This window comes from Rhipicephalus sanguineus, chromosome 11, assembly GCF_013339695.2.
Source record: "Rhipicephalus sanguineus isolate Rsan-2018 chromosome 11, BIME_Rsan_1.4, whole genome shotgun sequence".
NCBI lineage: Eukaryota > Metazoa > Arthropoda > Arachnida > Ixodida > Ixodidae > Rhipicephalus > Rhipicephalus sanguineus.
Genome location: NC_051186.1, coordinates 142558438 through 142581922, shown reverse-complemented (window position 1 = coordinate 142581922; position 23485 = coordinate 142558438). Strand labels below are relative to the sequence as shown.

Sequence of the window (23485 nt, the reverse complement as noted above, 5' to 3'; positions counted from 1 at the left end):
GAAGTATTGAGCGGCCTATGTTGCGCAGGACCTGATAGGTGATGCCATCCGTTCCCGGGGAAGACTGCTTGGTTCGGTGTTTTAGCACGACCGTGAGTTCACTGAGAGTAAACTCCTCCGTGCATAGCGCGCGGATCTCCAAGAGGATGCCCTGCGTCGGAAAATATCTCTCGGGAGAGAACAGCGCTGTCCTGTTGAGAGCGGGCAAGGGGGGCAGTCCTTGCGGCGGGAGCGAGCAGGGAGGGGGGGGGGGGACTTGTCGGCCAGCAGTTCAGCCAGCTCCTGCGTAGTTATTCGCATCGCGACCGCGATGCAGAGAGCCGGGCTGCGAGGCGTTTTGGTGCATAGAACCGCGGCGAAAATGCGCCAGGCCTTGGCGTGGTTTCGTGGGTTGTCGAGAGAGTCAGAGGCTGTCCCAGCTCTGGGAGCGTCGACGTCGGGCGTGCCTGCGGCAGACGGCGTCGATGCGGTTATATTCCCGCCAGTGTTCGGCTGCCTGGGAGCGTTCTGTGACGATTTGTGCACGGCGCCGCACAGCCCGGAGGTTTATCACAAAGCTGGTATCCCACCGCGACGAGAAGGCCGTAGAACGAACGTAAACACTCGCGACGCTGGTGTCCGTGGCCCCCATCCGTACGGTCAAGGCGACGGCCTCGAGTGTGTCACTCATGATCGGTCTTCAATATTCACAGTGGCGTGCGGAACGTAGGCGCGTACGTAGATGGGCGCGCGAGGCTTGCCGGTGGGATGGGAGGCCGCACGTACTGCACCGAACTGCGCGGCAGTTCGGTGCAGTTCGGTCAAGTTCCGGCGCGAGCGTAGGTGTCCTGCAGAAGGAGGACATCATACTCGCGCCGGAGGAGCTGGTTGGACAGCTTGGCATGTCGGCAGTGGAGGGAACGGACGTTCCACTGGAGAATCCGCGGCCGAAACACCTAGTTGCTAGCCATGCTGGCCGAGTGCGGCGTGGGCGGCCAGGGCCGCGCTGCAGAGCTGGAAGACCGGTCCATCTTGCGGGAGGGTCCTGATGAGGGCCTGAACTGCAGCAGCAAGGGCTCCGGGAACGCATCCTTGTGTACCTCGCTGTCGGGTGCAGGGGATCGGGTGTGGCAGGAGGCGCTGCACCACCCGGCTGCACCGCCGATGAGACGGCGGCAGAAGGGGCGCGAGCAGGCGCGTCCTTGTTATTCTTGACGAGTCTCTCTGCCTAACGGCGAGAAAGGGGCGGGTCCGCGCAGGCCATAGCTTCCAACACCTTTCTTTCGTGTTGCCAGCGAGGACAGCGGGGTTCGGTGGCGACGTGGGGGCCATAGCAGTGGATGCACTTAGGACCGGTGGCCGCGCAGTCCGCTCGAGCATGATCCCCTCACAGCGAAGGCAACGCGGCGAACTCGTGCACCTTGCATTGCAATGCCCGTAGCCACCACACTTGCCGCATTGGAGAGGTCGGGGACGTTGCGCCCGGACTTTACGAGCGTGTTTAAAGAGGGCAACTTCCGTGGGTGGGGTGTTGCCCACCACGTCACGCCCAGTGCGACCAGAGAACATCTAGCATCTACCACTTCAGAGAACGGAAACTGTACCTGTACTTTGGCTGTAGTATGGAAATAAGTAAAGCCCCTCCATGCGTTTTCCGCCGGCTTTAGAAATAAGGGTAGCGGCGGCGTACCGAACTAATCCTGCCAAATCATAGCCTCCTTTATACTTCTGTGCCTGCCATGTGAGCCGAGCGAGACATGCGTTTCGCCGGAGTCTGGGCTCTCTCGCGAACAATGGATGACGTCACTGCTACGTCACTCACGTGTGACGTCACCTGAAGACTTTTTTTCCCTAAGTTAGTTTTGACTTTTCCCCGTGTCGCCACGGAGTGCCTAGTATGTCACGTGCTTGATGAATTTCGTCCCTAATGTCCTAGTGTCATCTTCACCTCCGCCGGCACTGTCTCCGCGCACGTGTCACGAAGTGTCGTCGGTGTCGTCAAGTAGCCGCAAAAGTCAATACTCCCATGAAATGCGACGTTTGTGGCGTTGGCCTGTCTTCACTGGAAAAATATGGGGAGCACCACATCGCAGCGCACAAATTCGCCGCCGAATACGTGCAGCAGGCGTTCCACAAAGATAAAGGTGAGTACCCATCCTGTTTTCAGTTTATAGTTGTTGGAAAAGACAGTGTCAGTGCATTTTTATCATCTTTTGTGGTGAGGCTGTACAGCACATGACTGCTTCCACGTGCATTCACTCTGCCAGCTAGTTATAATTCGCATGTGCTTGTCGCGTAGAAAAAAAAAAAGAAAACAAGTATGCACAGAGGCACTAATTTTTCAATTTTGCTCGATCACGCTGAAAGTACTGCCGCTTGCGTCGCTTTTTTGTTTTCCCTCTAAAAACAAAGCAGAGCAAATATGTCCGATGGATACATGATGTGTTGAAACAGGTGAGCGCACAAGACAGGGACAGTGAAAACGACACATAGAGCGCTACTTCCAACTAACATTTAATGCACTACACTCATCACGTGGTAACATCGAGTGCTTCAGAACAAGACTATCAAAAAAAAATTTAATTTTTTTTCTTCCTTACGCTTTTTTTTTCTCGCTAAAGATTACAGGTGGTAACGTGCCCATGGAAACAGGGCGACAAAGCGAAAAAACCCTTGATACCATACAGAAGTTTTTGACCGAGCTCATGAATGCGTTATCAACGGCAAAAACGGCTGTGTGATAAATGCGACATGAGATGAACATGGGTTTTAACAAAAAGCGGGTCATCCAAATGAAGAAACAATGATGCGGCTGAACAAAGGAGGCTGTAAAAAGGTATTAAAAATGGCCTTGAAAAGGTTAACACTTAAAAAGTGAGAACAACAATAAAAGTTTTGCAAAAACGCAGACTCTTTCTTCGAGAGTGACACAGAGGGCATGCTGACACAGCTGGGTCCGAGCTGTTCTGCACATGATGCATCATATATTTCTCGAGCTATGACAGCCTGGTCAAGAAAGGGGGTACAACCGCAAGCTGCACAGTGTAAGGCCATGTTGCTGTCAGACTTTTAAATTGTTGGCGTGTTCACGCATGCAATCGTTAATACATTGGCCAGTTTGGCCGATGTAAACACATCCACAAGAGAGCGGAATCTTATACACGATGCCGCATTTGCAAGACAAAAACCGCGTGGTGTGCTTCTTGCAGCATGTCAGGCCTTTCACTGTTCACGTTTACACGCTTGCACAGGCCTCCAAAGTTTGTTGTGGGCGGTAAACACTACACTGACTCCTGCACACCCTGCAGCCTTCTTAATCCTATGTGACACTTGGTGCACGTATGGGATAACAGCAGTTTTTGTCCCATCTCTGTTTTTTGGAGGCACATCACTGGTTTTCTCGAGTCTGTGCAACAAGGTCTCCGCAAGGTCACACAAAACTCTGAAAAACGTGTGCTCTCGAAGAAAGATTTTGTGTTTTTGCAAAACCTGTTGACTTTTATTGTTCTTACTTTTTAAGTTTTAACCTTTTAAAGGCTTTTTTTAATACCTTTTGATGACCTCCGCTGTTAAGCCGTATACTTTGTTTCTTCATTTGTATGACCCATTTTTGTTAAAACCCATGTTCATCTCATGTCACATTTATCACCCAGTCGTTTTTGCCGTTGATAGCACATTCGTAAGCTCGGTCAAAAACTTATGCTTCAGAAGTTTTTCAGAAAGAATATCAGTGCACTGAATGAGATGAAGGGTAACTGAAGGACTTAATTTATTTTGTGAAGCAGAGAGAGTGAGGGAGCAAAATAAAACATTTGACATTAATCTATCAGGGGCGTAGCCAGAAATTTTTTTCAGGGGGGGTTCAACCATACTTTATGTATGTTCGTGCGTGCGTTTGTATGTGTGCGTGCCTATATACGCAAGCAAAATTGAAAAAATTTCGGGGGGGGGGGGTTTGAACCCCCCAACCCCCCCCCCCTTGGCTACGCCCCTGTAATCTATGTCTAAGGCCTTGGAACTATTTTCGTTGGTTTAATGTCTCTCTCTGATACTATGTTGTATTTGTATTACAGAATTCAGTGAATGGAAAGCTCAGGAAGAGGCGAACTGTTGGTTTGTTCTTCACACGGCTCCCAAAAAGCTGGCCAGTGGGGAAACGAGGAGCCACTACTACTCTAATAGATCAGGAGTGGCTAGGCCAAAGGAAGGTCATGGTAATCGTCGAGAAAAAAGTCAGGGTACCTGCAAGTCCGGTAAGATATGTCTTTCATTTATTACTGTGACGAAGAAGGAGAACACTCAGAGCCCGGCACCTGAAGATATCACCATAAATGTAAGGTACCAAAGAAAGCATTATGGCCATGAAGCAGAAATTCAGCACTTGAGGATGAGTGACAAAGAAAAGGCCAACGGGGTTAACCAACGTAGCAGAGGACCTGGAGCGTGGTGTGCCCATGAAAACCATATTGAATAATATAAGAACATCTGTTGGGGGCATGTAAGCTGAGGCCAGCACATTTGGCAGAACGCATAACTCTGCATAATATCAAACGGCAGTTTCACATTGCTGCTCCTGAACAGTGTCACACCAATGATGCTGTCAGTGTAGATATGTGGGTGAAAGCAATGTAAGACAAAGGTGAAACACTTGTCTGTCTGTATAAGGCACAAGGTGCAGTGGACCCAACTGGTACTTTTGGTGCAACAGATTTTGCCCTTGCTTTGATGACAGAGCCACAAAAAGAGCTGTTAGAAGAATTGGGCACGGGCACTGTGTGTCTTGACTCAACACATGGAACTACAGGGTAACAGTTTGAGCTGACCACTCTTCTAGTGCTAGATGAAGTGGGATAAGGTATACCTATAGCCTATTTCATCTGCAACAGGATGAATGAGGAAAACTTGGCAGCTTTTTCAGGTCTCTTGAGTGTGCCATCAACGAAAAAGTGGCTGCTAAGACATTTATGTCTGATGACGCCTCACAATTTTACAAGGCATGGTCGTCAGTTATGGGTGTCCCTCAGCAGAAACTTCTCTGCACCTGGCATGTGGATAGGAATTGGCAGAAGAAGATACGAGTTTGTAGAAAAACAACTGAGGCCAGACGTGTACCACAACGTGCGACTCCTTTTAGAGTTCCTTGACCAGCAAGAATTTGAAAAGTATCTTCAATCATTCCTTGACACTGAGGAAGAAAAACTGAGGGATTTTCTGAAGTACTTCAAGGACAACTATGCAGTTAGACCTCAAGAGCGGGCCTACTGCTTTAGGACGAGGGCAGGTATCAACACCAACATGCACCTTGAGAGCATGCACAGGACGATGAAGCACAGCATGCTGGAGGGAAAGAAGAATAAGCGTGTTGATAAACTAATTTCTGTACTCATGGACTTGACATATCATTTTTTGATGAAGAGGGCAATCCAGATGATCAAAGGGCAAGAAGTTGAGTGCAGTTGAAAGGTACCACAGATCTGGCACTGAAATGGCAGGTTGTGCCAAATTAAACGAAGACGGCACGTGGACTGTGCCATCTCAGTCTACTAAAGGGCACTCTTATACGGTGACAAAAGTTGGGGATGCTGCTTGCTGTCCCTTGAGATGCAATGAATGTGCAGTGTGTGCGCACCTGATACACTTCAAAGTGTGCAAGCACATTCACTGTGTGGTCATTGCTAACACATTGTCAAGCACTGACAATAACGACTATGAGAGCCCACCTGAAACAGTAACTGAAACGAGTCGGGCATTGCACATAGTGCAAGGCATTGCAAAGCTGGAGGCGGCCACAACAGTGCCGAGCCAAAAGTCATGGATCGATCTCGGCCGCGGCGGTCACATTTCGATGGAGGCGAAATGGTAGAAGCCCGTGTACGTACGATGGCAGTGCACGTTAAAGAACACCAGATGGTCTATAGAACACCAGATGGTCAAAATTTCCGGAGCCCTCGACTACAGCGTGCCTTTACCTACCTCGTGGTTTTGGCACGTAAAACCCCAGAAATTGTTATTATTATTGCCAATGATGACCACATGCCTCAACAAATATGAAAAGTACTATGTGTTGATGTTGGCACTGGACCGAGGTTTCCACTAAATATAAAATTTAAGTCACTCATATGTCTCATCTGCTCTATCTGACACAACTGCTGCTGTAATTAATAATTGACTGGAATGCAAGGTGTTCGATTGGTGAATGTGCTGACCTGCCCATTTCTCACTTATGATTTCTCATTTCAGATATTGTATTGCTGATTGTAGAGGTGTTAAATGACATTGATTTCCCAAAGCTATGGAGGAACCAAACCAGCATTTTAATAAAGCCTTATTGTCAAAGCTTAACCTGGTTGTGTCTTCCTGGTTGTGTCTTCCTGTGTTGATAATGCATACTTGTGCATGCGGTTTCTGCGCTACATTCATTACAGTAATGCAATGCAGTTTCATTTCAAGCCACGAGGACAGAGTCAGAATCGATTTAGATCTGTTTCTTTCTTTATGAATGCTTAGATTATTATTGTTGTTGTTGTTATTATTATTATTGCAGCGGTATTTGCACACGTTTTCTGGCTACGGCGCGAACCCTTTATTACAGAGGAGAGCTCGATCAACATCGACATCGTCTGCAATGGCGGATTGTTTATTTGCAATTTGCAGCGTTTGCGCGATGTAAATTGTTCTTTCGCTAGTTTCTTGTACGCGGTAATGTTAACATTAACGCTCGCTATCGAGTTTAGGGCATGTCTTCTCACACGTGAAGGTGTGGTGCCTTTTTCACCCGTGGATATTCGTACTCGACTCCGCTCGCCCACCACAGCAGGTGAGGTCATTGGTAAGATACACGTTCCGATGCAACTTCCAATTCAACATTGTGCTTTGTATGAGTGTCATGCTCTGCGCTTTCGATAGGTATCGAGCTCTTTGATCGTTAACTTGCGCTAGATGTGATATCGAGCCAGTCGAGCTCTGAAAATTCATTTCCGATGATCGGGACACGATCGTGAACGTGCATGAACGCGCGGGTACCACACAAAATATAAGCTAAAGCTGTGCAGCAAATTCAGATGTACTAGGTATTGCCGCGAACAAATATTGCTTTGCTAATGGGCGTCGATGACTGCCCAGCCCCCCCCCCCCCTCTTTATTTTTTTGTACATACATGTAAACCGTGATTTCAATTTGACAGCTTTGCTTTGAAGGCGCTTTTAGTGCTATAATGGAAGCGATAGCTTGCTTTTGATGACCTCTACACTGTCAGTGCATCAGGACATTGCATTATTGATAAGACAGAATTGTTCACGTCCAACACCCCTCGCAACGTAAAGCTTTTGAAAATTCTTGCGCTACACTTGCTCGTTTTCACGAAAGGGGGTGTTTTTGGAAGAGTTCAAGCACCCTTGACCTAAAGACGCTGATTTCTTCTTATCAGTGCTAGAGTTACTGACTACGCTACCTAAAGGTAGCATATGCAGTAACTAATCAGTGCCTGCCAGCAGCGCACCAATTGAGGGTGTGTTCTGTATAACTTCGTGCAAAAAAAAAAGAGAAAAAAAATCAGAACTAAACGCACAGTAGAACTTGCTACAAGTGAGCTGCAAGTCGGGTTGAACTTTCGATTCAAGTGCAAGCTTTCATTCGACTACATTAAACCCTTTCAGACGCGATCTATGAAGAACTGCCTGTAATTCGTCAGAGTTGCACATTATCTCAAGGGACTCGACGTTGCAACAAAAATATTGTCATGTATGTGCTTTATAGTAACTAATCTTGATTAAACTGCAATTGCATTGAACCTGAAGTCATTCATGTTCTGCTTTTTGCAAAAATAGAATGAAATCTCAGGCTAGAAATATAGTACTAATTTTTCTTTTTTTGGTTATGATCATTTCGAGCAAAGATAAATTATACTTTTTAGGTGACTTGGAAAAAGCGGAACATCAAACATGGTAGTGCCTTCTGCTAATAGTCAATATTTAACAGTACACTGCAAAATGAAGTTGAAAACAGATCTATTATACAGGAGGTTCAATTTATCCACTCTTAAATGTATCTTGTTCTTTCTTAGCCACTAGTCAACACGACTAGCAAAAACGTGATGTAGACAGTTGTATACAAAGCGTCTCAAACAGTTATAGAAAGAATGGTGTGCTAAAAGCTGCAGCAAGACAGAGTACGACTTTGCGAAACTGCAGTCGTAAGTGCTGCCGCTTTAGGTTTACAGGTTGATCCATCCACGGCTTGGATGTAGACCATACTTAGAAACTAACTCGGATGATACCGTTGTCACATGCTGATCGCAGTTAAGCCCAATCAGGGTCAAATTTCTCAACAGTGATTCACTCGTTTCTGCAACTTGCATACAGTAAATAATCACAGTAGAGAAATTCTACCCGGTCAGGTCCCATTGTGATCAAAATTGACAGTATGACACCCATAATACATATTTGTCTGGGAGGCCAACTTTTGGATATACAGGTCTTACTAGAACAGAAAAACTAGATACATTGTTCGATAGCAGCCTATTAACATGTTGGCTCACGCACTTTTTCAAGCACATTCAAGACGTGGCATGAAACTCTTGCTAAACTCTTCTCACTCAGTTTGTACCAATCAGCTTATTTGCCATGTTATATACAAACAGATGTGGTCACCTATAGTGCACACTATGGGCTCACTTTCTTGAGCTAAATTTTCGTGACGTACAGCCTGACACTTAGAAACACCATGTGGTTCTCTTGTTTGCAGTTCATCCGCCTTGGTGCAGTTGGCCTGCCTTGCAAACTCATAAACGGCATTGTGTGTTGCTGCCATGTCTTCCGTTACTTTCTCTCAGTAGCATGAACGAACTATCTGCATCCGTTTTGTCTGCACTACAACGGAGATGCCTCAACTTCAGCCTATGTTAACCCCCACTGCCTTTCAAGGAACAATGTCAACAACGCCAGCACTATGTGCTGCTGGGCCTTATAACATAAGCTTGCTCAGTGGCACAAACTGTCCATATATTTTTGCCCCACAATGCAACTGTGCCATTCTCAGTGGTCCGTATTGGGAAGCACTCCAGATCTACAAACACTATGATGTGCTGTTGGCTGCTAGAAAATGACTCATTTATAACAGCGGAGTTTTGCACAACATAGAAAGGGTTATGAATGTAAAAATGGCCATCCCACTCCCATTTGTCCATCCACTCCCATTTGTTGCACAAAGCTACGATAAAATTCATATGGATTTCTCATAAAGAACAGCATTTTAGTTGGCGAAAAATTTTGACATGGTCCACAGTTTGAACTCGAGAACGACTTTTTTTCGGGGTGGTCGCTCTACCATTTAAGCTAACCAGTATGCTAGTAATCAAAGTGCGAGGGCAAATTCAGTTTGAAGCGCATGGACACTGAATATGACAAATGAGTTCTGTGGAAAGCACAGTAGGTATAAGTAGCTTATAGCCAGCTGCAAGTAATGTTTTTTCTTTCAAGTTTGATTTTCATAAATAGATATTAACGCAGAATCTTCTGCTAAAAGCTGCTGCACGTTTCCACAGGACCCATTTGCCACATTCTGTGTGCTTTGACTTTTCAACTAATTGGCCCTTACACTGCCCATTGCTAGCCTACTGGCTATCTCAGTTGTAGAGAAACAGCCCTGGAAAGGTGTTGGTTCCAGGCTTGAGCCCAGGAACAGTACGAATTTTTTGTCTTCCTTTCTGAGAAATCAGTATGGATTTCCTGGTAGCCTTGTACAAAACAGGTGGATGGCCATTTTTCAATTCAAAATAACTTGTTCTCTACACAGATGATGTATGCGAACACAACTGTGATGCCTTGAATCATGTCTGGACGAGCTGGGCTTGGAGCATGTAGCCAAATGTGATGGTAGGAGCTCCAAGTGAATGTTCTCAAATGTTCATTGTTCCAGTGCTCCCAGAACGAGGAAAAAGCTGGGACACAGCACTGTGTGCCTTGGCTTCTTTCCTCGCACTGTGACATAATGAAGTAGTACCACCTAGCCCAGTTCATTGCGCTCTAAAATGTGTTTAGCTACTTGTGATGCCGTTCAGAACAATCTGCTTGGCACATTCACAGGTAGCAATAGAACAGAGGGCTGCCGAGATAGCAAAGCCATAAATGCAAGGCCTGCGCGTGCACATCTGAGCTTGCAAAGATAGTGTCCTGCATAGGTCACTTGCTTGATGAATGTGCAATAAATGCAATTTTTTGGGCAATAAAGGTGTGATGACATATGCAATTTCTACATTTATTTGCTGCAATACAGAAACGTTCTCGATTTGTTCGAGTAGTGATTAGCATTTATGAAAGATAATTAATGCAAGGTCATGCTATATGTATTACTTTCAATTGAAAGACCCTGTGGCACAATCTTAATTATACAAAAGTAATATACAGCCAGCAGAGTCAACATGCGCCGTACAACTCCTCTCAAGTTTCAAGGAGGCTATCTGGGTAACAGTTGGGAGCATTCGCAACCAGCCGGACAACACATGGGTGGCCCTGAAAAGGGCCGTTTCATGGCAGGCAGCATTTGCCAAGTTTCAGTAAGGTTGAAAGTCGGGTGAATTGATGACAGAGCATCTGAACATGTAAAGCAGCGCACAGAAAAAAGACACAAGAGGATTAATATGATTCAACAGGACAACTGTTGCACTTGCCACTAGTTTATTCTTTTAAAAAATATGTATATAGTACATACCCACAAGTGCACCACATGCAACAATGACTTTTGCTCATAACGGTGCTTAAAAACAATTTGAATGTTGTGCACTTGTGCATATGTGTATTACCCCCTCCTTTTTTTCCCTTCAAAATAAGCTAATTGCAAGTGCAGTGCTTGGCCTGTTCAATTGTATTCCTCCTTTCATGTCTTGTTTTTGTGTGCTGCTTTACACATTAAGATGATCTAAAGCAGTCTTGGTTCATGTTGGGAAGGTAGGCGAAGGAATTTGCTGCACTCGCAGGACTTCGTGGCCTTTTGTGTTGCAGTGGCTGCACTTCAGCAGCCTGTAGCAGATACCCAGCTCGCTGTGTCCATGTGACTTCACTCCAGGTCCGAAGTCACGGGCAAGAGAACTGACGATTTTGGCCAGCTGATCGATCCCTTGGCCTCTGTGCACATGGTACCCATCAATTGCTAAGAGCGCACGTCGTGGCTCTTTCGAGGAATTGAGAAACCGATGCTGTAGGAACAAAAAAAATTAGTGCAATTAGGAAAAATGTGATGCATTGAGACAAGAAAGAACTTGCAGATCAACTGAAGTCACTAAACAAAAAGAAAGGGAAGTGAACAACATGGGACCACAGCCTACAGTTTCATAAGATAATGGAAAAATTTGGCAACATAACGTGTTGCTAGTATGCTGCAATGCGAAAATTTTTCACTGCTAGATGGGGCTCAGCCGGAACTTTTGAAATCAATACACGCTCCTTTGAATGTTTGCATTGCGCCTGTATATGTGGCTTGCACCAATATCACAGCTTGAAATTACATAGCCATCCACCCCGTGTGTCGGAACAGAACTAAAACCAAAAACAAAAACAAAAAGATATTTTTGGCTGGAACGAAAATAACAAACGTTATCTATTATTTCGTTCCAGAGTGAAACCGAAATATTTTTTATCAGTTTTCAGTTCCCGGGAGAACTTGGTGACCTGGAACAACCGAGGTCATGCAACGTGAGCAATAATACATATGTCAGGGTATAGTGTTAGCGCTTATCTCATGCAAGAATTCCAAAGTAAAGATGTTCAAATTTTATGAAAAATGAAAAGAGTGGCAACCAGAGCTGTTTATATTAATGCAAGTGGACTTTCGTGTGCCAGTCACACTAGTGTGGAGAGGGCATTCTCGGTGCTGAAGTTTGTTTTATCAGAACAGCGGTCTTGCACCCTCAATGACTGGCTGCTTCTGAGAAAATGCTCACTCCCTTGACACAAAACATAGAACCTGCTCAGAAAATTCGTAATTCACTTTTGAGAAATTTAAATACAGTAACTTGGAAGGGTGCTAGTTTTGGGGTTCTGTGTGGCTGGCTCAGAAGCCCCTCAGGGACGAGACCAAGACAGACCAGCAACCATCTTTACTCTGCCGAGCCTCGGCCGCAACTGCCCGCTGCCAGTGGCTGCTGAGTGCGAGCTGCGAGCGCACCATTGCTCATCATTCCCTTCTTCTACGGCCAGCACGCTCGCAGCCACCGCTTCTATACTGCCCCCTCCCCTCCGGTGAAACTGGGGAGGAGGGCGCAGTAGCCGCTATCCTTGGCCACAGCGGACAGCACGTGGCGTGCACGACCACACGTCGGCACGGTTCGTCCACCACGTAACCAAGGTCCCGGTGTTGTCCGTGGCAACTAGGGGCTCCGGGGCTCCGCATCCATTTTCGGGTTAGCAGTCGTCGTGGCAGCCGCCTTGCTGCCACCGTTTGTGGTTGCCTGCTCTTTCCTGTTGCTGACCTCTGGTTCTTCCTTCCTATAAGTGTATAGAAGCGTATAGACAAGTATAAAAGCGGCGGCTGCAAGCGCGTCGTCCGTAGAAGAAGAAAACGAACGATGGCACGCTCGCAGCTCGCAGTTGTGGCCGAGACTCGGCGGAGAAAAGATGGTTGCTGGTTTGTCTTGGTCTCCTCCCTGACGGGTTTCTGGGCCAGCCACAGCCACGACACCCCACATAGCTCGCGCTAGTCTGTAGCAATTCGTCGTACAGTTACTTGTGCTCCTCTGAAGAATGCGGGAAGAACGTGTTTTACCCGTCCCACGTTCTTAAGAGGAGCGCAAGTTTACCACAAATCCCATGTTTTTATCGTTACTTTACCTTCAAATTTTCGCATAAAAATAAGAACCGTTACAAAACATTATTTTTTTAGTTCCGGAACAGAAACGGAACTTTTTTCGGTGGAACGAAACTAAAACCGAAACGAAAAACATTTTGTTCCGACACCCTGCATCCACCATTGCGATGAATCACTACTGAAAGCTGACCAACCACCACTGAAGCTATAGTGACAGTACTAGAATATGTACCGTACTTACTCGAATCTAGGCCGCTCTCGATTGTAGGCCGACACTCGAAATTCACAAGGCCAGAAAAAAAAAACAAACTTAATCATGGTACTCGAATCTAAGCCAACCCCCCACTTTCGCACATTGTTTTTTATAAAAAAACATCAGCTTAGATTCAAGTAAATACGGCACATGCATTTCAGATTCAATTAATGGTTGCCTGCACATTTGTATAATGCCCCAACTGCTTTGACACTAACGCAAGGAAGCAGCAGCCAACGAAAATAAATATGAATATTTCAGCCTGCCATACATGGAGAACACGTGCAAGCATCCAATGTTCATATGTGAAAGACAACAGTGTTAGAGGAGAGAGCCTGGTGCGGATAATAGAAGAATTTTGACACAGCAAGCCTGTGATGTACACTTCACTACATAGTCAAAAGTCTGATAAAAACTTGTCAGATGGGGAAGGTACCAGATTAACATATTAGAACGCGCCTCAAATTTTTTAAAAGTACGTAAAATTGATGCTTTGGGACCACTATGGCCCCATTGCTCACACTAAAAAAAGCATCAGTGGGGCGCCTATGTATAGCCTATGTGCCACAGCGTGCAGGTAGGGCAAATTACCAAATGTACAGCTAGTTCCACATTTTTCCGGTTTCATAAAGATTCCATGAGCAAACATGAAGATTACTACTTTGTAGCAGATAGAGTGTATTCAGATAACATCGGTGCATGTCTGTGGACCCCTTTAATTTCGCTGAAAAAGAAAAATATTTTGCTGTATGAGTCCCCATGGCCACGAAACCAATGTTAGTCTTGCGAAAAAAAAAAAATTTGCCTAAGTCAAAAAAATTTGGACGGAAGTCTTCACTCAGCAGAACTGCTTTTCGCGAATTTCCCGAAAATACGATTTTGACAAGATCCTACAAAGAAATTATTGCAGCTGCGAGTCAATTTTTCTTGGCTTACTGTGAGTAACGTGCATTTATGAAATGTTATGTTGCAGTTCCGTTGCCCATAACTTATGCAAAAGAAGTTGTAAATACGGCACCCATTGCTCAATAATGCTCTAATTTCAGATTTTTTCACTCCGCGTCTATAATACTCGAAATTTCCCAAATTTTCCAGAGATTTGCCACGCATTAGGTTAACCATTGTGCTAAGTATGATTGCCGAGGATGATGTCAGATGCAAACCATAAATGCATATGGTAAGAAACGTCTCTAAAAATAAAATACTTCGACATTCAGTTTAAAAAAAAAGGCCATCTTCAATTTTCTTTAAACTCCCCAGAATTAAAGCCAAGCACGTGCTCTAACTTAATCTCTAAAAACATGTTGCATTATTTTTGTTAGATAGGAGTTACAAAGCCACCAAAGTGTCCAAATTGACGTCAAGTTCACACACAACCACTTAAAGGGGTGGTGCCATCAAATTTGTGGCTTGTGCATTCTTTGTTGCAAACATTTCTTATTGATCTAGGAAGCATGAGACACACTCCCAAATTCATGTATTCTCTCGAAACTATTTCACATCGCCTTATTTGTATGAACGACTTTCGGTTTTGGTTTCTGGGCGACAAGTTGGACACCGACATCACCGTGTAGGAAGCAAGAACAAGTGCACCCACAAAGTTGTGACACATGCAGTGCTGCATTGTCTGCTCTCGCACACAGATGCAAGCAACCGTCCGGACGCCTTCAAAACTTGCTAGAATCCTCCATCATCCGCAGATGGTCGGCGAGCTTTCAACAATGACTGGTAAAACCCGTTTTGTCTACGTAACCCAACAGCAGCACCACATTAGTGAAAAGATGTTGCGTGGAGTTTTGCACAAAACTCTCCACAGAATGGTACTGCACTGTTAAACGGAACGTCTCAAACAAAGGTGAAAACCACCTAACATTATGGAAATTGCAAGCAGTATTGAATCCATTGCAAGAGACTCTTGTCTGCTGAGACAGTCATTTCATAACAACTGACCTACCTTCATTTTAGAGACTAAAAACATGAATTCACTTCACAAGTGCAACCAGTACTTGCTGGAAGCAATCCACACTAACCAGCTGCTGAACTCACTGAATATTGGCATGACTCTGCTGCTCACTACCCGAGGCCAGCAAATGCTGCAATGACATTGCTGTGCCTATAGTCGGGTACAACTTTAGAAGACAGGAGAGGCCCCGCCCAGATGACCGAAGCGCAGCAGCCAATTGCCTCCGCGACTAAAGAAATAGTCCCGCTAGGCATGTTAGGCATGTTCTCCGTCGGCGGGGTCACCGGCCGTCCGGCTCATGACGTCACCTGAAGTGCGCGCCTATTGGTGGAGGCTCGTATGCATCCGCCTTTGAGGGGAAAATGCCGCTGCCTTCTAAAGTTGTACCCGACTATAGCTAATGAAAGCTGTGATGTTGAGAGGGTTCTTTCAGCTGAGGTACAGAGTCGTCCACTTCCACCTTGAACACCGCACCGTGCGGCCAGCACTCCGCGGAGCGCCTCCTTGCTTGGGTAACTAGCACGTATGCGCAGTGACAGCTCTAGGCGGAGCCTTCGTCGCGTCGTCTGCTAAAGCGCAGCAGGTCTGCCGAATTGTACTTGCTTTGCGGTGAAGCTAACTTCGCTCTTGCTATGCGCATGCAAATCCAGCATCCGGCACGGTTCAGAAGAAGCGAAGCGACTGCACCTTGTTCCGTCTAGCTTTTGCTGCTAGTGTTTTCTTTCATTTCTGGATGCGATCTCACAACCAGTAAACCTCGGTCCGTGCATGAGTAAACTTTCACAGCCGCGCTTGAACTCCTACAACTAAGCAACTCAGCTCCTTTGAGCCCAGTAGCCAGAATGTTCCCGCTGCTCACGCAAATGTTTTTGATCAGCTTCAAAGCTAGGCGCCGCAAAATTGGCGATAAATGCATGGTAAGGTCTGACATAACAGCTTTAAATGTGCGAAAGTTTGGATTGTTACTCGCCTGAAAACAAAAGGATGTGAGCAATTTGCCCATTTCAGAGAAGTTACATTACATTCAGGTGTTATCAGCACTGCTGCCTTCATGCGCTAGCGAATTTAACTCGCCAATACGCCGCCCTAATTTGCTACTCATTTGCAACCATGCTTATTCGTGCCATTCATGCAGAAAAATGAAGAAGCATTCTAATAGAGTTTTCAGCTGAAGTCATATCACGCGATCAGTTCACCAAAGAAGCGCCGCTGACAAATGATTACTTCTGTAAGCAGGCGCTGAATAAAGCTTGACTCCCTTTTTATCGCTAGGTGACCCAAAGCACCGCGTATCGCTTTATATATTTCTTGGCTCAAAACTTTAGCACGAAGCAGAAAGTTTTCCGTGAGCCTTCAATTCACAGCGCAAACTTATATTTTTTTTTATTGTCGACTTTGTGTCGCCAAACTTTCAGCTGATGAAAACAACCGTGTGAGTAGCGGGAATATTCTAACTGTACGGCACAAAGCATCTGAGTAGCTTAGTTGCGGGAGTGCCAGCCCGGCTTGGCGATCTTACTCATGCACGGGCCAAGGTTTATTACTTTTAAGATCGCATGCAGAAAAAGAAAACAGGTAAAAAAGCAGTGCGGAACGAGGCGCAGTCGCTGCGCTTCTCGATTTCCATGAGATTAAGTTACCTTCATCGAAGAGCAAGCGCGATTAGGCGGAGCCACTGCGCTTTAGCAGACGACGCGGCGAAGGCACCACCTACAGTTGTCACTGCGCTTGCGTGCCCCAGCCGCCCGCGAGAGACGCTCCGCGGAGCGTTGGCTGCACGGTGCGGTGCTCAAGGTGGAAGTGGATGCCTCTGTACATCCAAAGGTGAGACAGCTCTCGAATGAAGACCAACATGCTGCACATGCAAATGGCAATGTACGTTAACAAGGACGCGTAAAAAATCGGTGATCAGCTTTTTGTGAATTAATTGTGTCTTTTCCTAGATGTTATCAAGGCTCTTTACCTTTTGACTTATCAATTTGTGTAAATGTATTTCATGTAGCATTTCTAAACTAAACCCCCCCAAAAACATGCAGTTCAATGATGGTTCCACGAAAAATGTGATTTCTCTCAAATTACCAGCTTGAAAAATAGCACCCAATTTTTACCCTCTAATTTGAAAAAATATAAAACACAAAAACAAACCACCGTAGTTATGCAATTTGTGTTAGAATGCTTTGGCTTCCTGTGCGACACAATTTGTACAAACCTCACCACCAGACAGGCATAGATGAGACTCTGGCTAAGAACATGTGCAAGGTTGTAACCAAGCTGATCATTGCGCATCATAGCAACAATAAGGCCATCGTCATCACCATGACCAAAAAATAATGAGCCACCGATCAAGACAACAAATGTGTGTGTGTGTACCTTTCATCACATTTACCACCAATCATAACAAGAAACGAGTTCATACATTTGTTCATACTTGTGTGTTATGTGCTAGACAGCTTCACTGGTAACCTGCCTTCACAAAATGGAATGGCTCGAAATTTTTATCACAATTTTACGCACCAATTCAGTCATACACACAACACATTGTAAACAGTGGTAGTTTAGCACAATAGCAATAATACGCCAGCAAACGAGCAAGGCCTTATCTATAAGAAAGCAACATTGTGCTTATAAAGCCCCTGTTGCTGTCGTTCGTGTTTGTGCACTCAGCATGTATACGCACTGCGCATAAGCACCACGGCTTGACACAGGTTGCCAGTTCCCTTAGTCACAGTGATGGCAAAGCCGCCTCTCAGCAATCACTCCTTTTGCCTTATAAATAGCATAGAATAAAGTGGGGATGCCTAATAATATAGATTGTAATATCAAGCACGAATTATGGTGCATGTAAAGAACAGAAGACTGTACAGCAATACGAATGGCTCCTTTGCACAGTATGAAGGCCTGTCCACCAGGCTGCACAACGAACCGGTTTTTGCAACATTGAAACACATTTTAAAAATGCAAATCCTGTTGAAACTGCAAGTGTGCTAGATTCTATCACTATAATTTACGGTCCTTCCATTTCCACTAGGATATGATAGCACGTTCTAGCCAGTTAGTTGTCTGTGTTTCTAACTTAGAATTATTATGTTTAAGCTGTTGCATTAACGTAGACACAACTTTCAATGGCAAACTTGTAAGGCATATTGGGAAACACCCAATGGCTCTCTATTGATGAATAAAAGGCTTTTACAGGGCTCTAAAATTGCCAAAGCTCCGAACGAGTGTGACTATTGGTGTTGAATCCTTCGTCTGAGGCAAGCTTTGAGATTGGGCTAGTTGCTAATCCATCTTCAACAAAAAGGGTAGGAGTGGACAACAGACAAAGAAGGGAACAAAGACAACCGTTCCCTTCTTTGTCTATTGTACACTGCTGCACTGTTTGTTGATGATGAACTTCGTTTGAGGTTTCTAGTCTCACTGATATAAGTCGTATCAAAGTTCATCCGTGGAATTTTGTAGATTACCCCTGGTAACTTTTATTGCTCCAAGAGGTCTTTAACATGTGTGGGCTGTCATGTTACCTAGTTTTTTGGCATCTGGGAAATTCTCACACAATTAGTGTAAAAAAATCTTGCAAGTGACTCGCTTATTCCCTGCACCATGGGATGCCCACATACTTTTGCTGTTCCCGTTTGTCCTCCCAAAGAATCAAAGTGCTCCTTAGACAAATAGTTTCCAGGAGGTTACCCACAAAATGCGTGAACTGTGACACATCCTACATTAGTGGAACGAAAAGTTCAAACAAACAACAAAACACCATAAAAAGTGCCTTGAGAAAGGCAAGACATGCTCAAACACTGGTGGATAATTATTCATTACTAACCAAGCGATTAATTTGGACACCACTGCTCTAATCGCAATGAAGAAAATCTTTATACACCTGATCTCAAATGTGGTATGTGTGCAACTTACTTTAGCTGTACATGTGTTGACCTACCCAGGATATACACCAGCACCCACTGGCACCTAGGCCATAAATAATCACCCTCTTCGCATTCTTTATTGTGAACAAGGGGCCCATAGTGGTTCTGAAACGTTAATTTTAATTGTTGCCTTTTCAAAAGGTACCTCACATACATGAACCCATTTAGTCGACAGGTTTTCATTCGTCCACTGAAACAGATCGAGATAGAAGTGACTTGTGGGCTTTCATTTATTCAAGGGTAACAAAAGTTACCTAACAACGTCATAGTGAGTTGGTTGTCACTGAGAAGATGCGGACACTGGCGGTTTTCTGATCACCACATACTGATGTTTCAGTCAAACATTTCTTTTCCCATGCCTTGAAAACACTGTCTTACTCTATTAGTGGCATTCGGTGAGAAAGGCTAGGATGCTTGTGTCACTACCACTGCCATTGTTGATGAACCATTCCACGGACATTGGAATGCTTTATCAAAATTGTCTCTAACATACGAGCCAGCTCATGTGACGGCACATGCAAGCCATGTATTCTCAAATGCCTCTACTAAAAATGGCACCACGTTGCCTCACTCTGCTAAATCTAAATACTGAAAAGCATCCTCACTGTCCATGTATGTCACCGTCTTAAAGAAAGGGCATTAAATTTCAAGGCCTTGTTTTCCACTGTGTATAATGGCCACATGCAAGATCACTAAAAGGTGTGCACGTAAAAGGTGTGCACGTGCTTAACGTGCATTGTCACCTTCATTTCGGTATTTTCCCTGTATCTCAACATCGTGTGAACGCCTTGTCAATAACAACAGTCAGGTATTTCAGATGAACGCATATACACGGGAGAAAATTGCTAGGAGCACTTACAACTAAGTTTTAAAATTCGTTAGAATGCGGTGCGGACGGTACGCATCTACATACCGCTTTAATCGAGTCTGTTGGCAGTGCAGGTTTACCGTGCAGCAATACGGATATGCCATATCGTCGTGGTCGGCATGTCAGTATTTTAACCCGCAAGACCTCTACCGCATCACTTTACCGCAAGCAATGAGCAACTAGCGCGGCTAAAAAGTTCTTAAAAAAAGCTGCGTGCCGACCACGACGGTACGGCATTTCCCTCAGCGGCGCGCACCAGTATGTCAGCGTAAACTTACCTCGGCGTTCAAGATTCGAACACACGGCAGGCGTTTCAGCGTAGCCGTCAGCTTGCGGTTCAGCAAGCGCGTTTTCTTGATCTGGCGCTCTGCATCGGCGTCTTCAGAGCTGGAGCAACGTGGCAGCACTTTGAAGACGTATACACCACGGGGGCCACATCGTGCTGCAGTTGCAGAACTAACTTCTAAAATGTAAAGAAAATACAACCTTCAGTGACTGATGCCAAGCATCTCACAATTTCAGAATACGTACCCCTATATTGTCGCATATATCTTGAGGGTCCGCGTTGGCACTGCAAACGTCGTTACCACCAACGTACAAAACGACAGTCTACGCGCTGAAAGTGCATCGCAGAGACGGCCTCAGCCATTCGCACAGCGTCAAAACCACCAAAACTAAATGTGCAGGTCTCGACGGATGTTTTCAAGTGAAGGCGACTCCTGCACATGAATTTAACCTGGCTGTCGCCTATCACTACACCGCGCAAAGAAGGCATGACTCAAAGCCGGCGACCGCGGTGAGGGTACCGAGTAGAACATAGGCAAGTAAAGGCTGGGGACAAGGCCGAGGAATCGTCGGATCTTTCCCTAGCTACAACAGTACCTGTCTAGGGGCAGGGAGTACCTCCCTATGGGAACGTCAGATCCGGTTTCGCGCCAAACCGGGAGAGCCCCGACTCCGGGGATACGCTTTCCGAGCGAGACCGTCGGCGGTCCGCTCCCCTCTTCCTGGAATTACGCCGCGGGCTGCCGCGTGGTGGCGCCAGTCACGTAGAGCTGCTAAAGTCCCTCAAGGGACCTTAAGAGCTGCCGTCCTGCCGTGCCGAACGGTCTGGCATGCTACTGCCGCAACGATAAGTTGACTTCTGGCACGTTGCGGTCCCGCACGTTGCTTTTACTGTCTGTAGCCTTTAATATTCAGTGACTGCAGCCTTTAGTAACCAGCACTTCGTTTCGGAAGTCAATGTAACGTCGAGGCGTCGTTTGACGTTACAAAAAAAAAAAAAAAAGAAAGCGCAGAAATCGACGAGCAACACGTCCTGAAGTAAGCCGGTAGCTTTTCATGTTTTCGAGTGTGAATCAATACATCGCGCATGCATCGCGAAGGAGGCATTCAATAGCAACACTTCGTTGTTTTGAGTAAGCTTATTAGACGCTGTTTGTCTGAACCTGAACACTGACCATGCATGGTGTGCGCGGTACATGTAAGTTTCATATTTTGCACCAGTAAGTGACCATTTTAAGACAAGAAAGAAGATGTCTATTAAGGTCTTGTTTTTCTTTGTTAGACACAATATTAATGAGAACTGACAGACAATAATGCCAATGAATGTATAGGGGATATTATTTGTAGTATTTAGGATATAAACGAAAGCAAAGTGGACGAAAAGATAACTTGCCGCCGGCGGGGACCGAGCCTGCGACCTTTTAATATCCCCTATACTTTCATTGGCATTATTGTCTGTTAGTTCTCGTTAACATTTTAAGCCAAGTTGGCCATGTTTTTGATCAAAGGTGCCCTATCTCGACTATATAGTATGTAGTTATCTGGTTTCTGTCTGATTTAGCGTGAACCGCTGACTGTTGGCCGACACATCTAATCTGCATGGTTGTTACTTTCTGGACTGTTTATTGGCATATATATATGGCCTACTGCTGTGTACCACGCTGCCGGTCGGATTCAAAGAGCAAGCTTAATTCCTGGCATCTCGTTCCATGAAATTCCCGCGGACGAAACACTGCGGCAGCAGTGGATAAAAGCCATACGGTTATGCAGATATGTATCTACAGCCACCGACAAATTGACATTTACAAGTCAATCTCGCAAAAGCCTCTGAGCAGAAAGTATATATGCTAAGCTTTAAGAAGCAGTTTCGTCTTTTATGTCTAAGAATAAAATGCTTGCGTGCCGATCAGCTGCCACTGAATCGGTTTCCTGGACCTAAGTTTTGCCTGCTGCCAACTTGCGCCCAGTTTCCACTTGGAATGTCTCGCTGTCCCTTTAATTTGTTTCCTTTATATGCCGCACTCCTGCAAGAAAAACCGTATATACGAAGTATATCCGAGGCTTCTCGTGAATATAATAATAAAGACATTTGTGGCGTCTACAACAGTACGTCCGTTTGTGTTGACCCAGGCCCCCTCCTTCAATAATCTTTTTTGCAAGATCATGGTAATCAATAATAAATGTAAACTGAATTCCGCACAGTTCCCACCACAGGGTGCGGGTTCGTTTCTCAGCCGCACAAGTCGTGTTCGACAAATACCACTCGTATGTCGTGGACCACTGTGTGCCTTTGAAGAATGGCTGTTCTTATTATTTGAAGGCGCAAAACCAACGAGTGCGGTGTAGCGGTACGATAACGGCCGCGACAGCCGCGTATTCGGGCCATCCACTTCTCGGCGCTCGAACGGCCTCGCCTGCCTCGCCACCCAACGTGAGTGGCGCCACCACGAAGGCAAGTGGCGATTCTCCGCAACTCCGGCGACGGCGCGCTCCTATTGTTCCCTCGACAACGTAGCAGGCACAGAAAGTATAGAGGAGGCTATGGCCAAATTTGCAACTTAAAATGTGAGAACGATGAAGACCTGACATTCACGCGCGCTCTGATCCCCGTTCTGCGCATGCGCGAAAAAAGAAAACAAGGTACAATTTGCAGTGTTAGGGATCTCTCCTCTTCAAACTTTAGGTACTTTCTAGGTGCTTCTGTGAATCGCTCTGTTTTCCCTAGGTTAACGGCTCGGGCAACTCGGGCAACGTTTTAAAGACGATAGTCTTTCTTAGGGAAATTAAACGCAGAAATTTTGGTCTGTCTATCTGTCTTTCTGTTTGTCGGCACGTCCCCATAGAATAAAGAACCAGTTTAGAGAAGGGAAACTGTAGCCTTGACAACGGTACGAAAGATAAGCAGCGGTAGCGCATGGAACTACCGAAGGCACCCAAGAGATGGCGCTGCGTAAACAGGAAGCGGAAAACAAAATTTATTGTTTATTTAGGTAGAAAAAAGCAAAAGGCTGCCTTTTTTATTCCGTACCTGGTGCGTATGCGCATACGCGGGTGCCTCGGCTGGTTTTTTATTCTATCCTTTTTAAACAGAAGTGGACGAAAGAGGCCGGGACTCGTGTAAGGCTACGGAGGTCTCGTTATCTTTCGCCCGCTTGTTTTGAGCGCGTCGATGCGCCGTGCAGCATGCCAAAGCGCCCTTCGGAACGCAGTACCTGTGCGTACGAAGGTTACATGGAACCGAAAGGCATACATTGGCAACTGGCACCAGTAAGAACAATTCACGAGTGAGTAGAAGAAACGATAATCTTTATTGACAGTGAGCAAGCGGTAAAAGGCCCTTGTTCAGACATCGTGAGCTCGTAAACGACTAGCCTTCGCAGTACTTCAAAGAGACAAAACAAATTAGATGACGTATG

General features: G+C 45.6%; 1 protein-coding gene and 1 long non-coding RNA gene across 3 annotated transcripts; one reads left to right on the top strand and one right to left on the bottom strand.

Moving 5' to 3' along the window:
- Nucleotides 1-1752: 1752 nt before the first annotated feature.
- Nucleotides 1753-10067, top strand: LOC125756309 (uncharacterized). Of its 2 annotated transcripts, none has more exons than XR_007414357.1 (3): nt 1753-2123; nt 4053-6796; nt 8722-10067. It is a non-coding gene; the product is annotated as an uncharacterized LOC125756309 (long non-coding RNA). The 2 variants fall into 2 exon arrangements; XR_007414356.1 differs by having other exon boundaries at nt 4053-6808.
- Nucleotides 10068-10262: 195 nt separating this feature from the next.
- On the bottom strand, nt 10263-20550 carry LOC125756308 (uncharacterized). The gene is made up of 3 exons (XM_049410825.1): nt 20316-20550; nt 20063-20247; nt 10263-11170 (listed from the first exon to the last, which is right to left on the bottom strand). The coding sequence occupies exons 1-3, from the start codon at nt 20329-20331 to the stop codon at nt 10910-10912; spliced, it is 462 nt and encodes a 153-aa protein (XP_049266782.1). The 5' UTR covers nt 20332-20550; the 3' UTR covers nt 10263-10909.
- Between the last annotated feature and the right edge of the window lie 2935 nt (nt 20551-23485).

Coding starts and splice junctions, on each gene's coding strand:
- LOC125756308 (XM_049410825.1), bottom strand. Junction 11,171..20,062: donor TTCGAATCTTGAACGCCGAG/GTAAGTTTACGC, acceptor TTGTTCCTACAG/CATCGGTTTCTCAATTCCTC.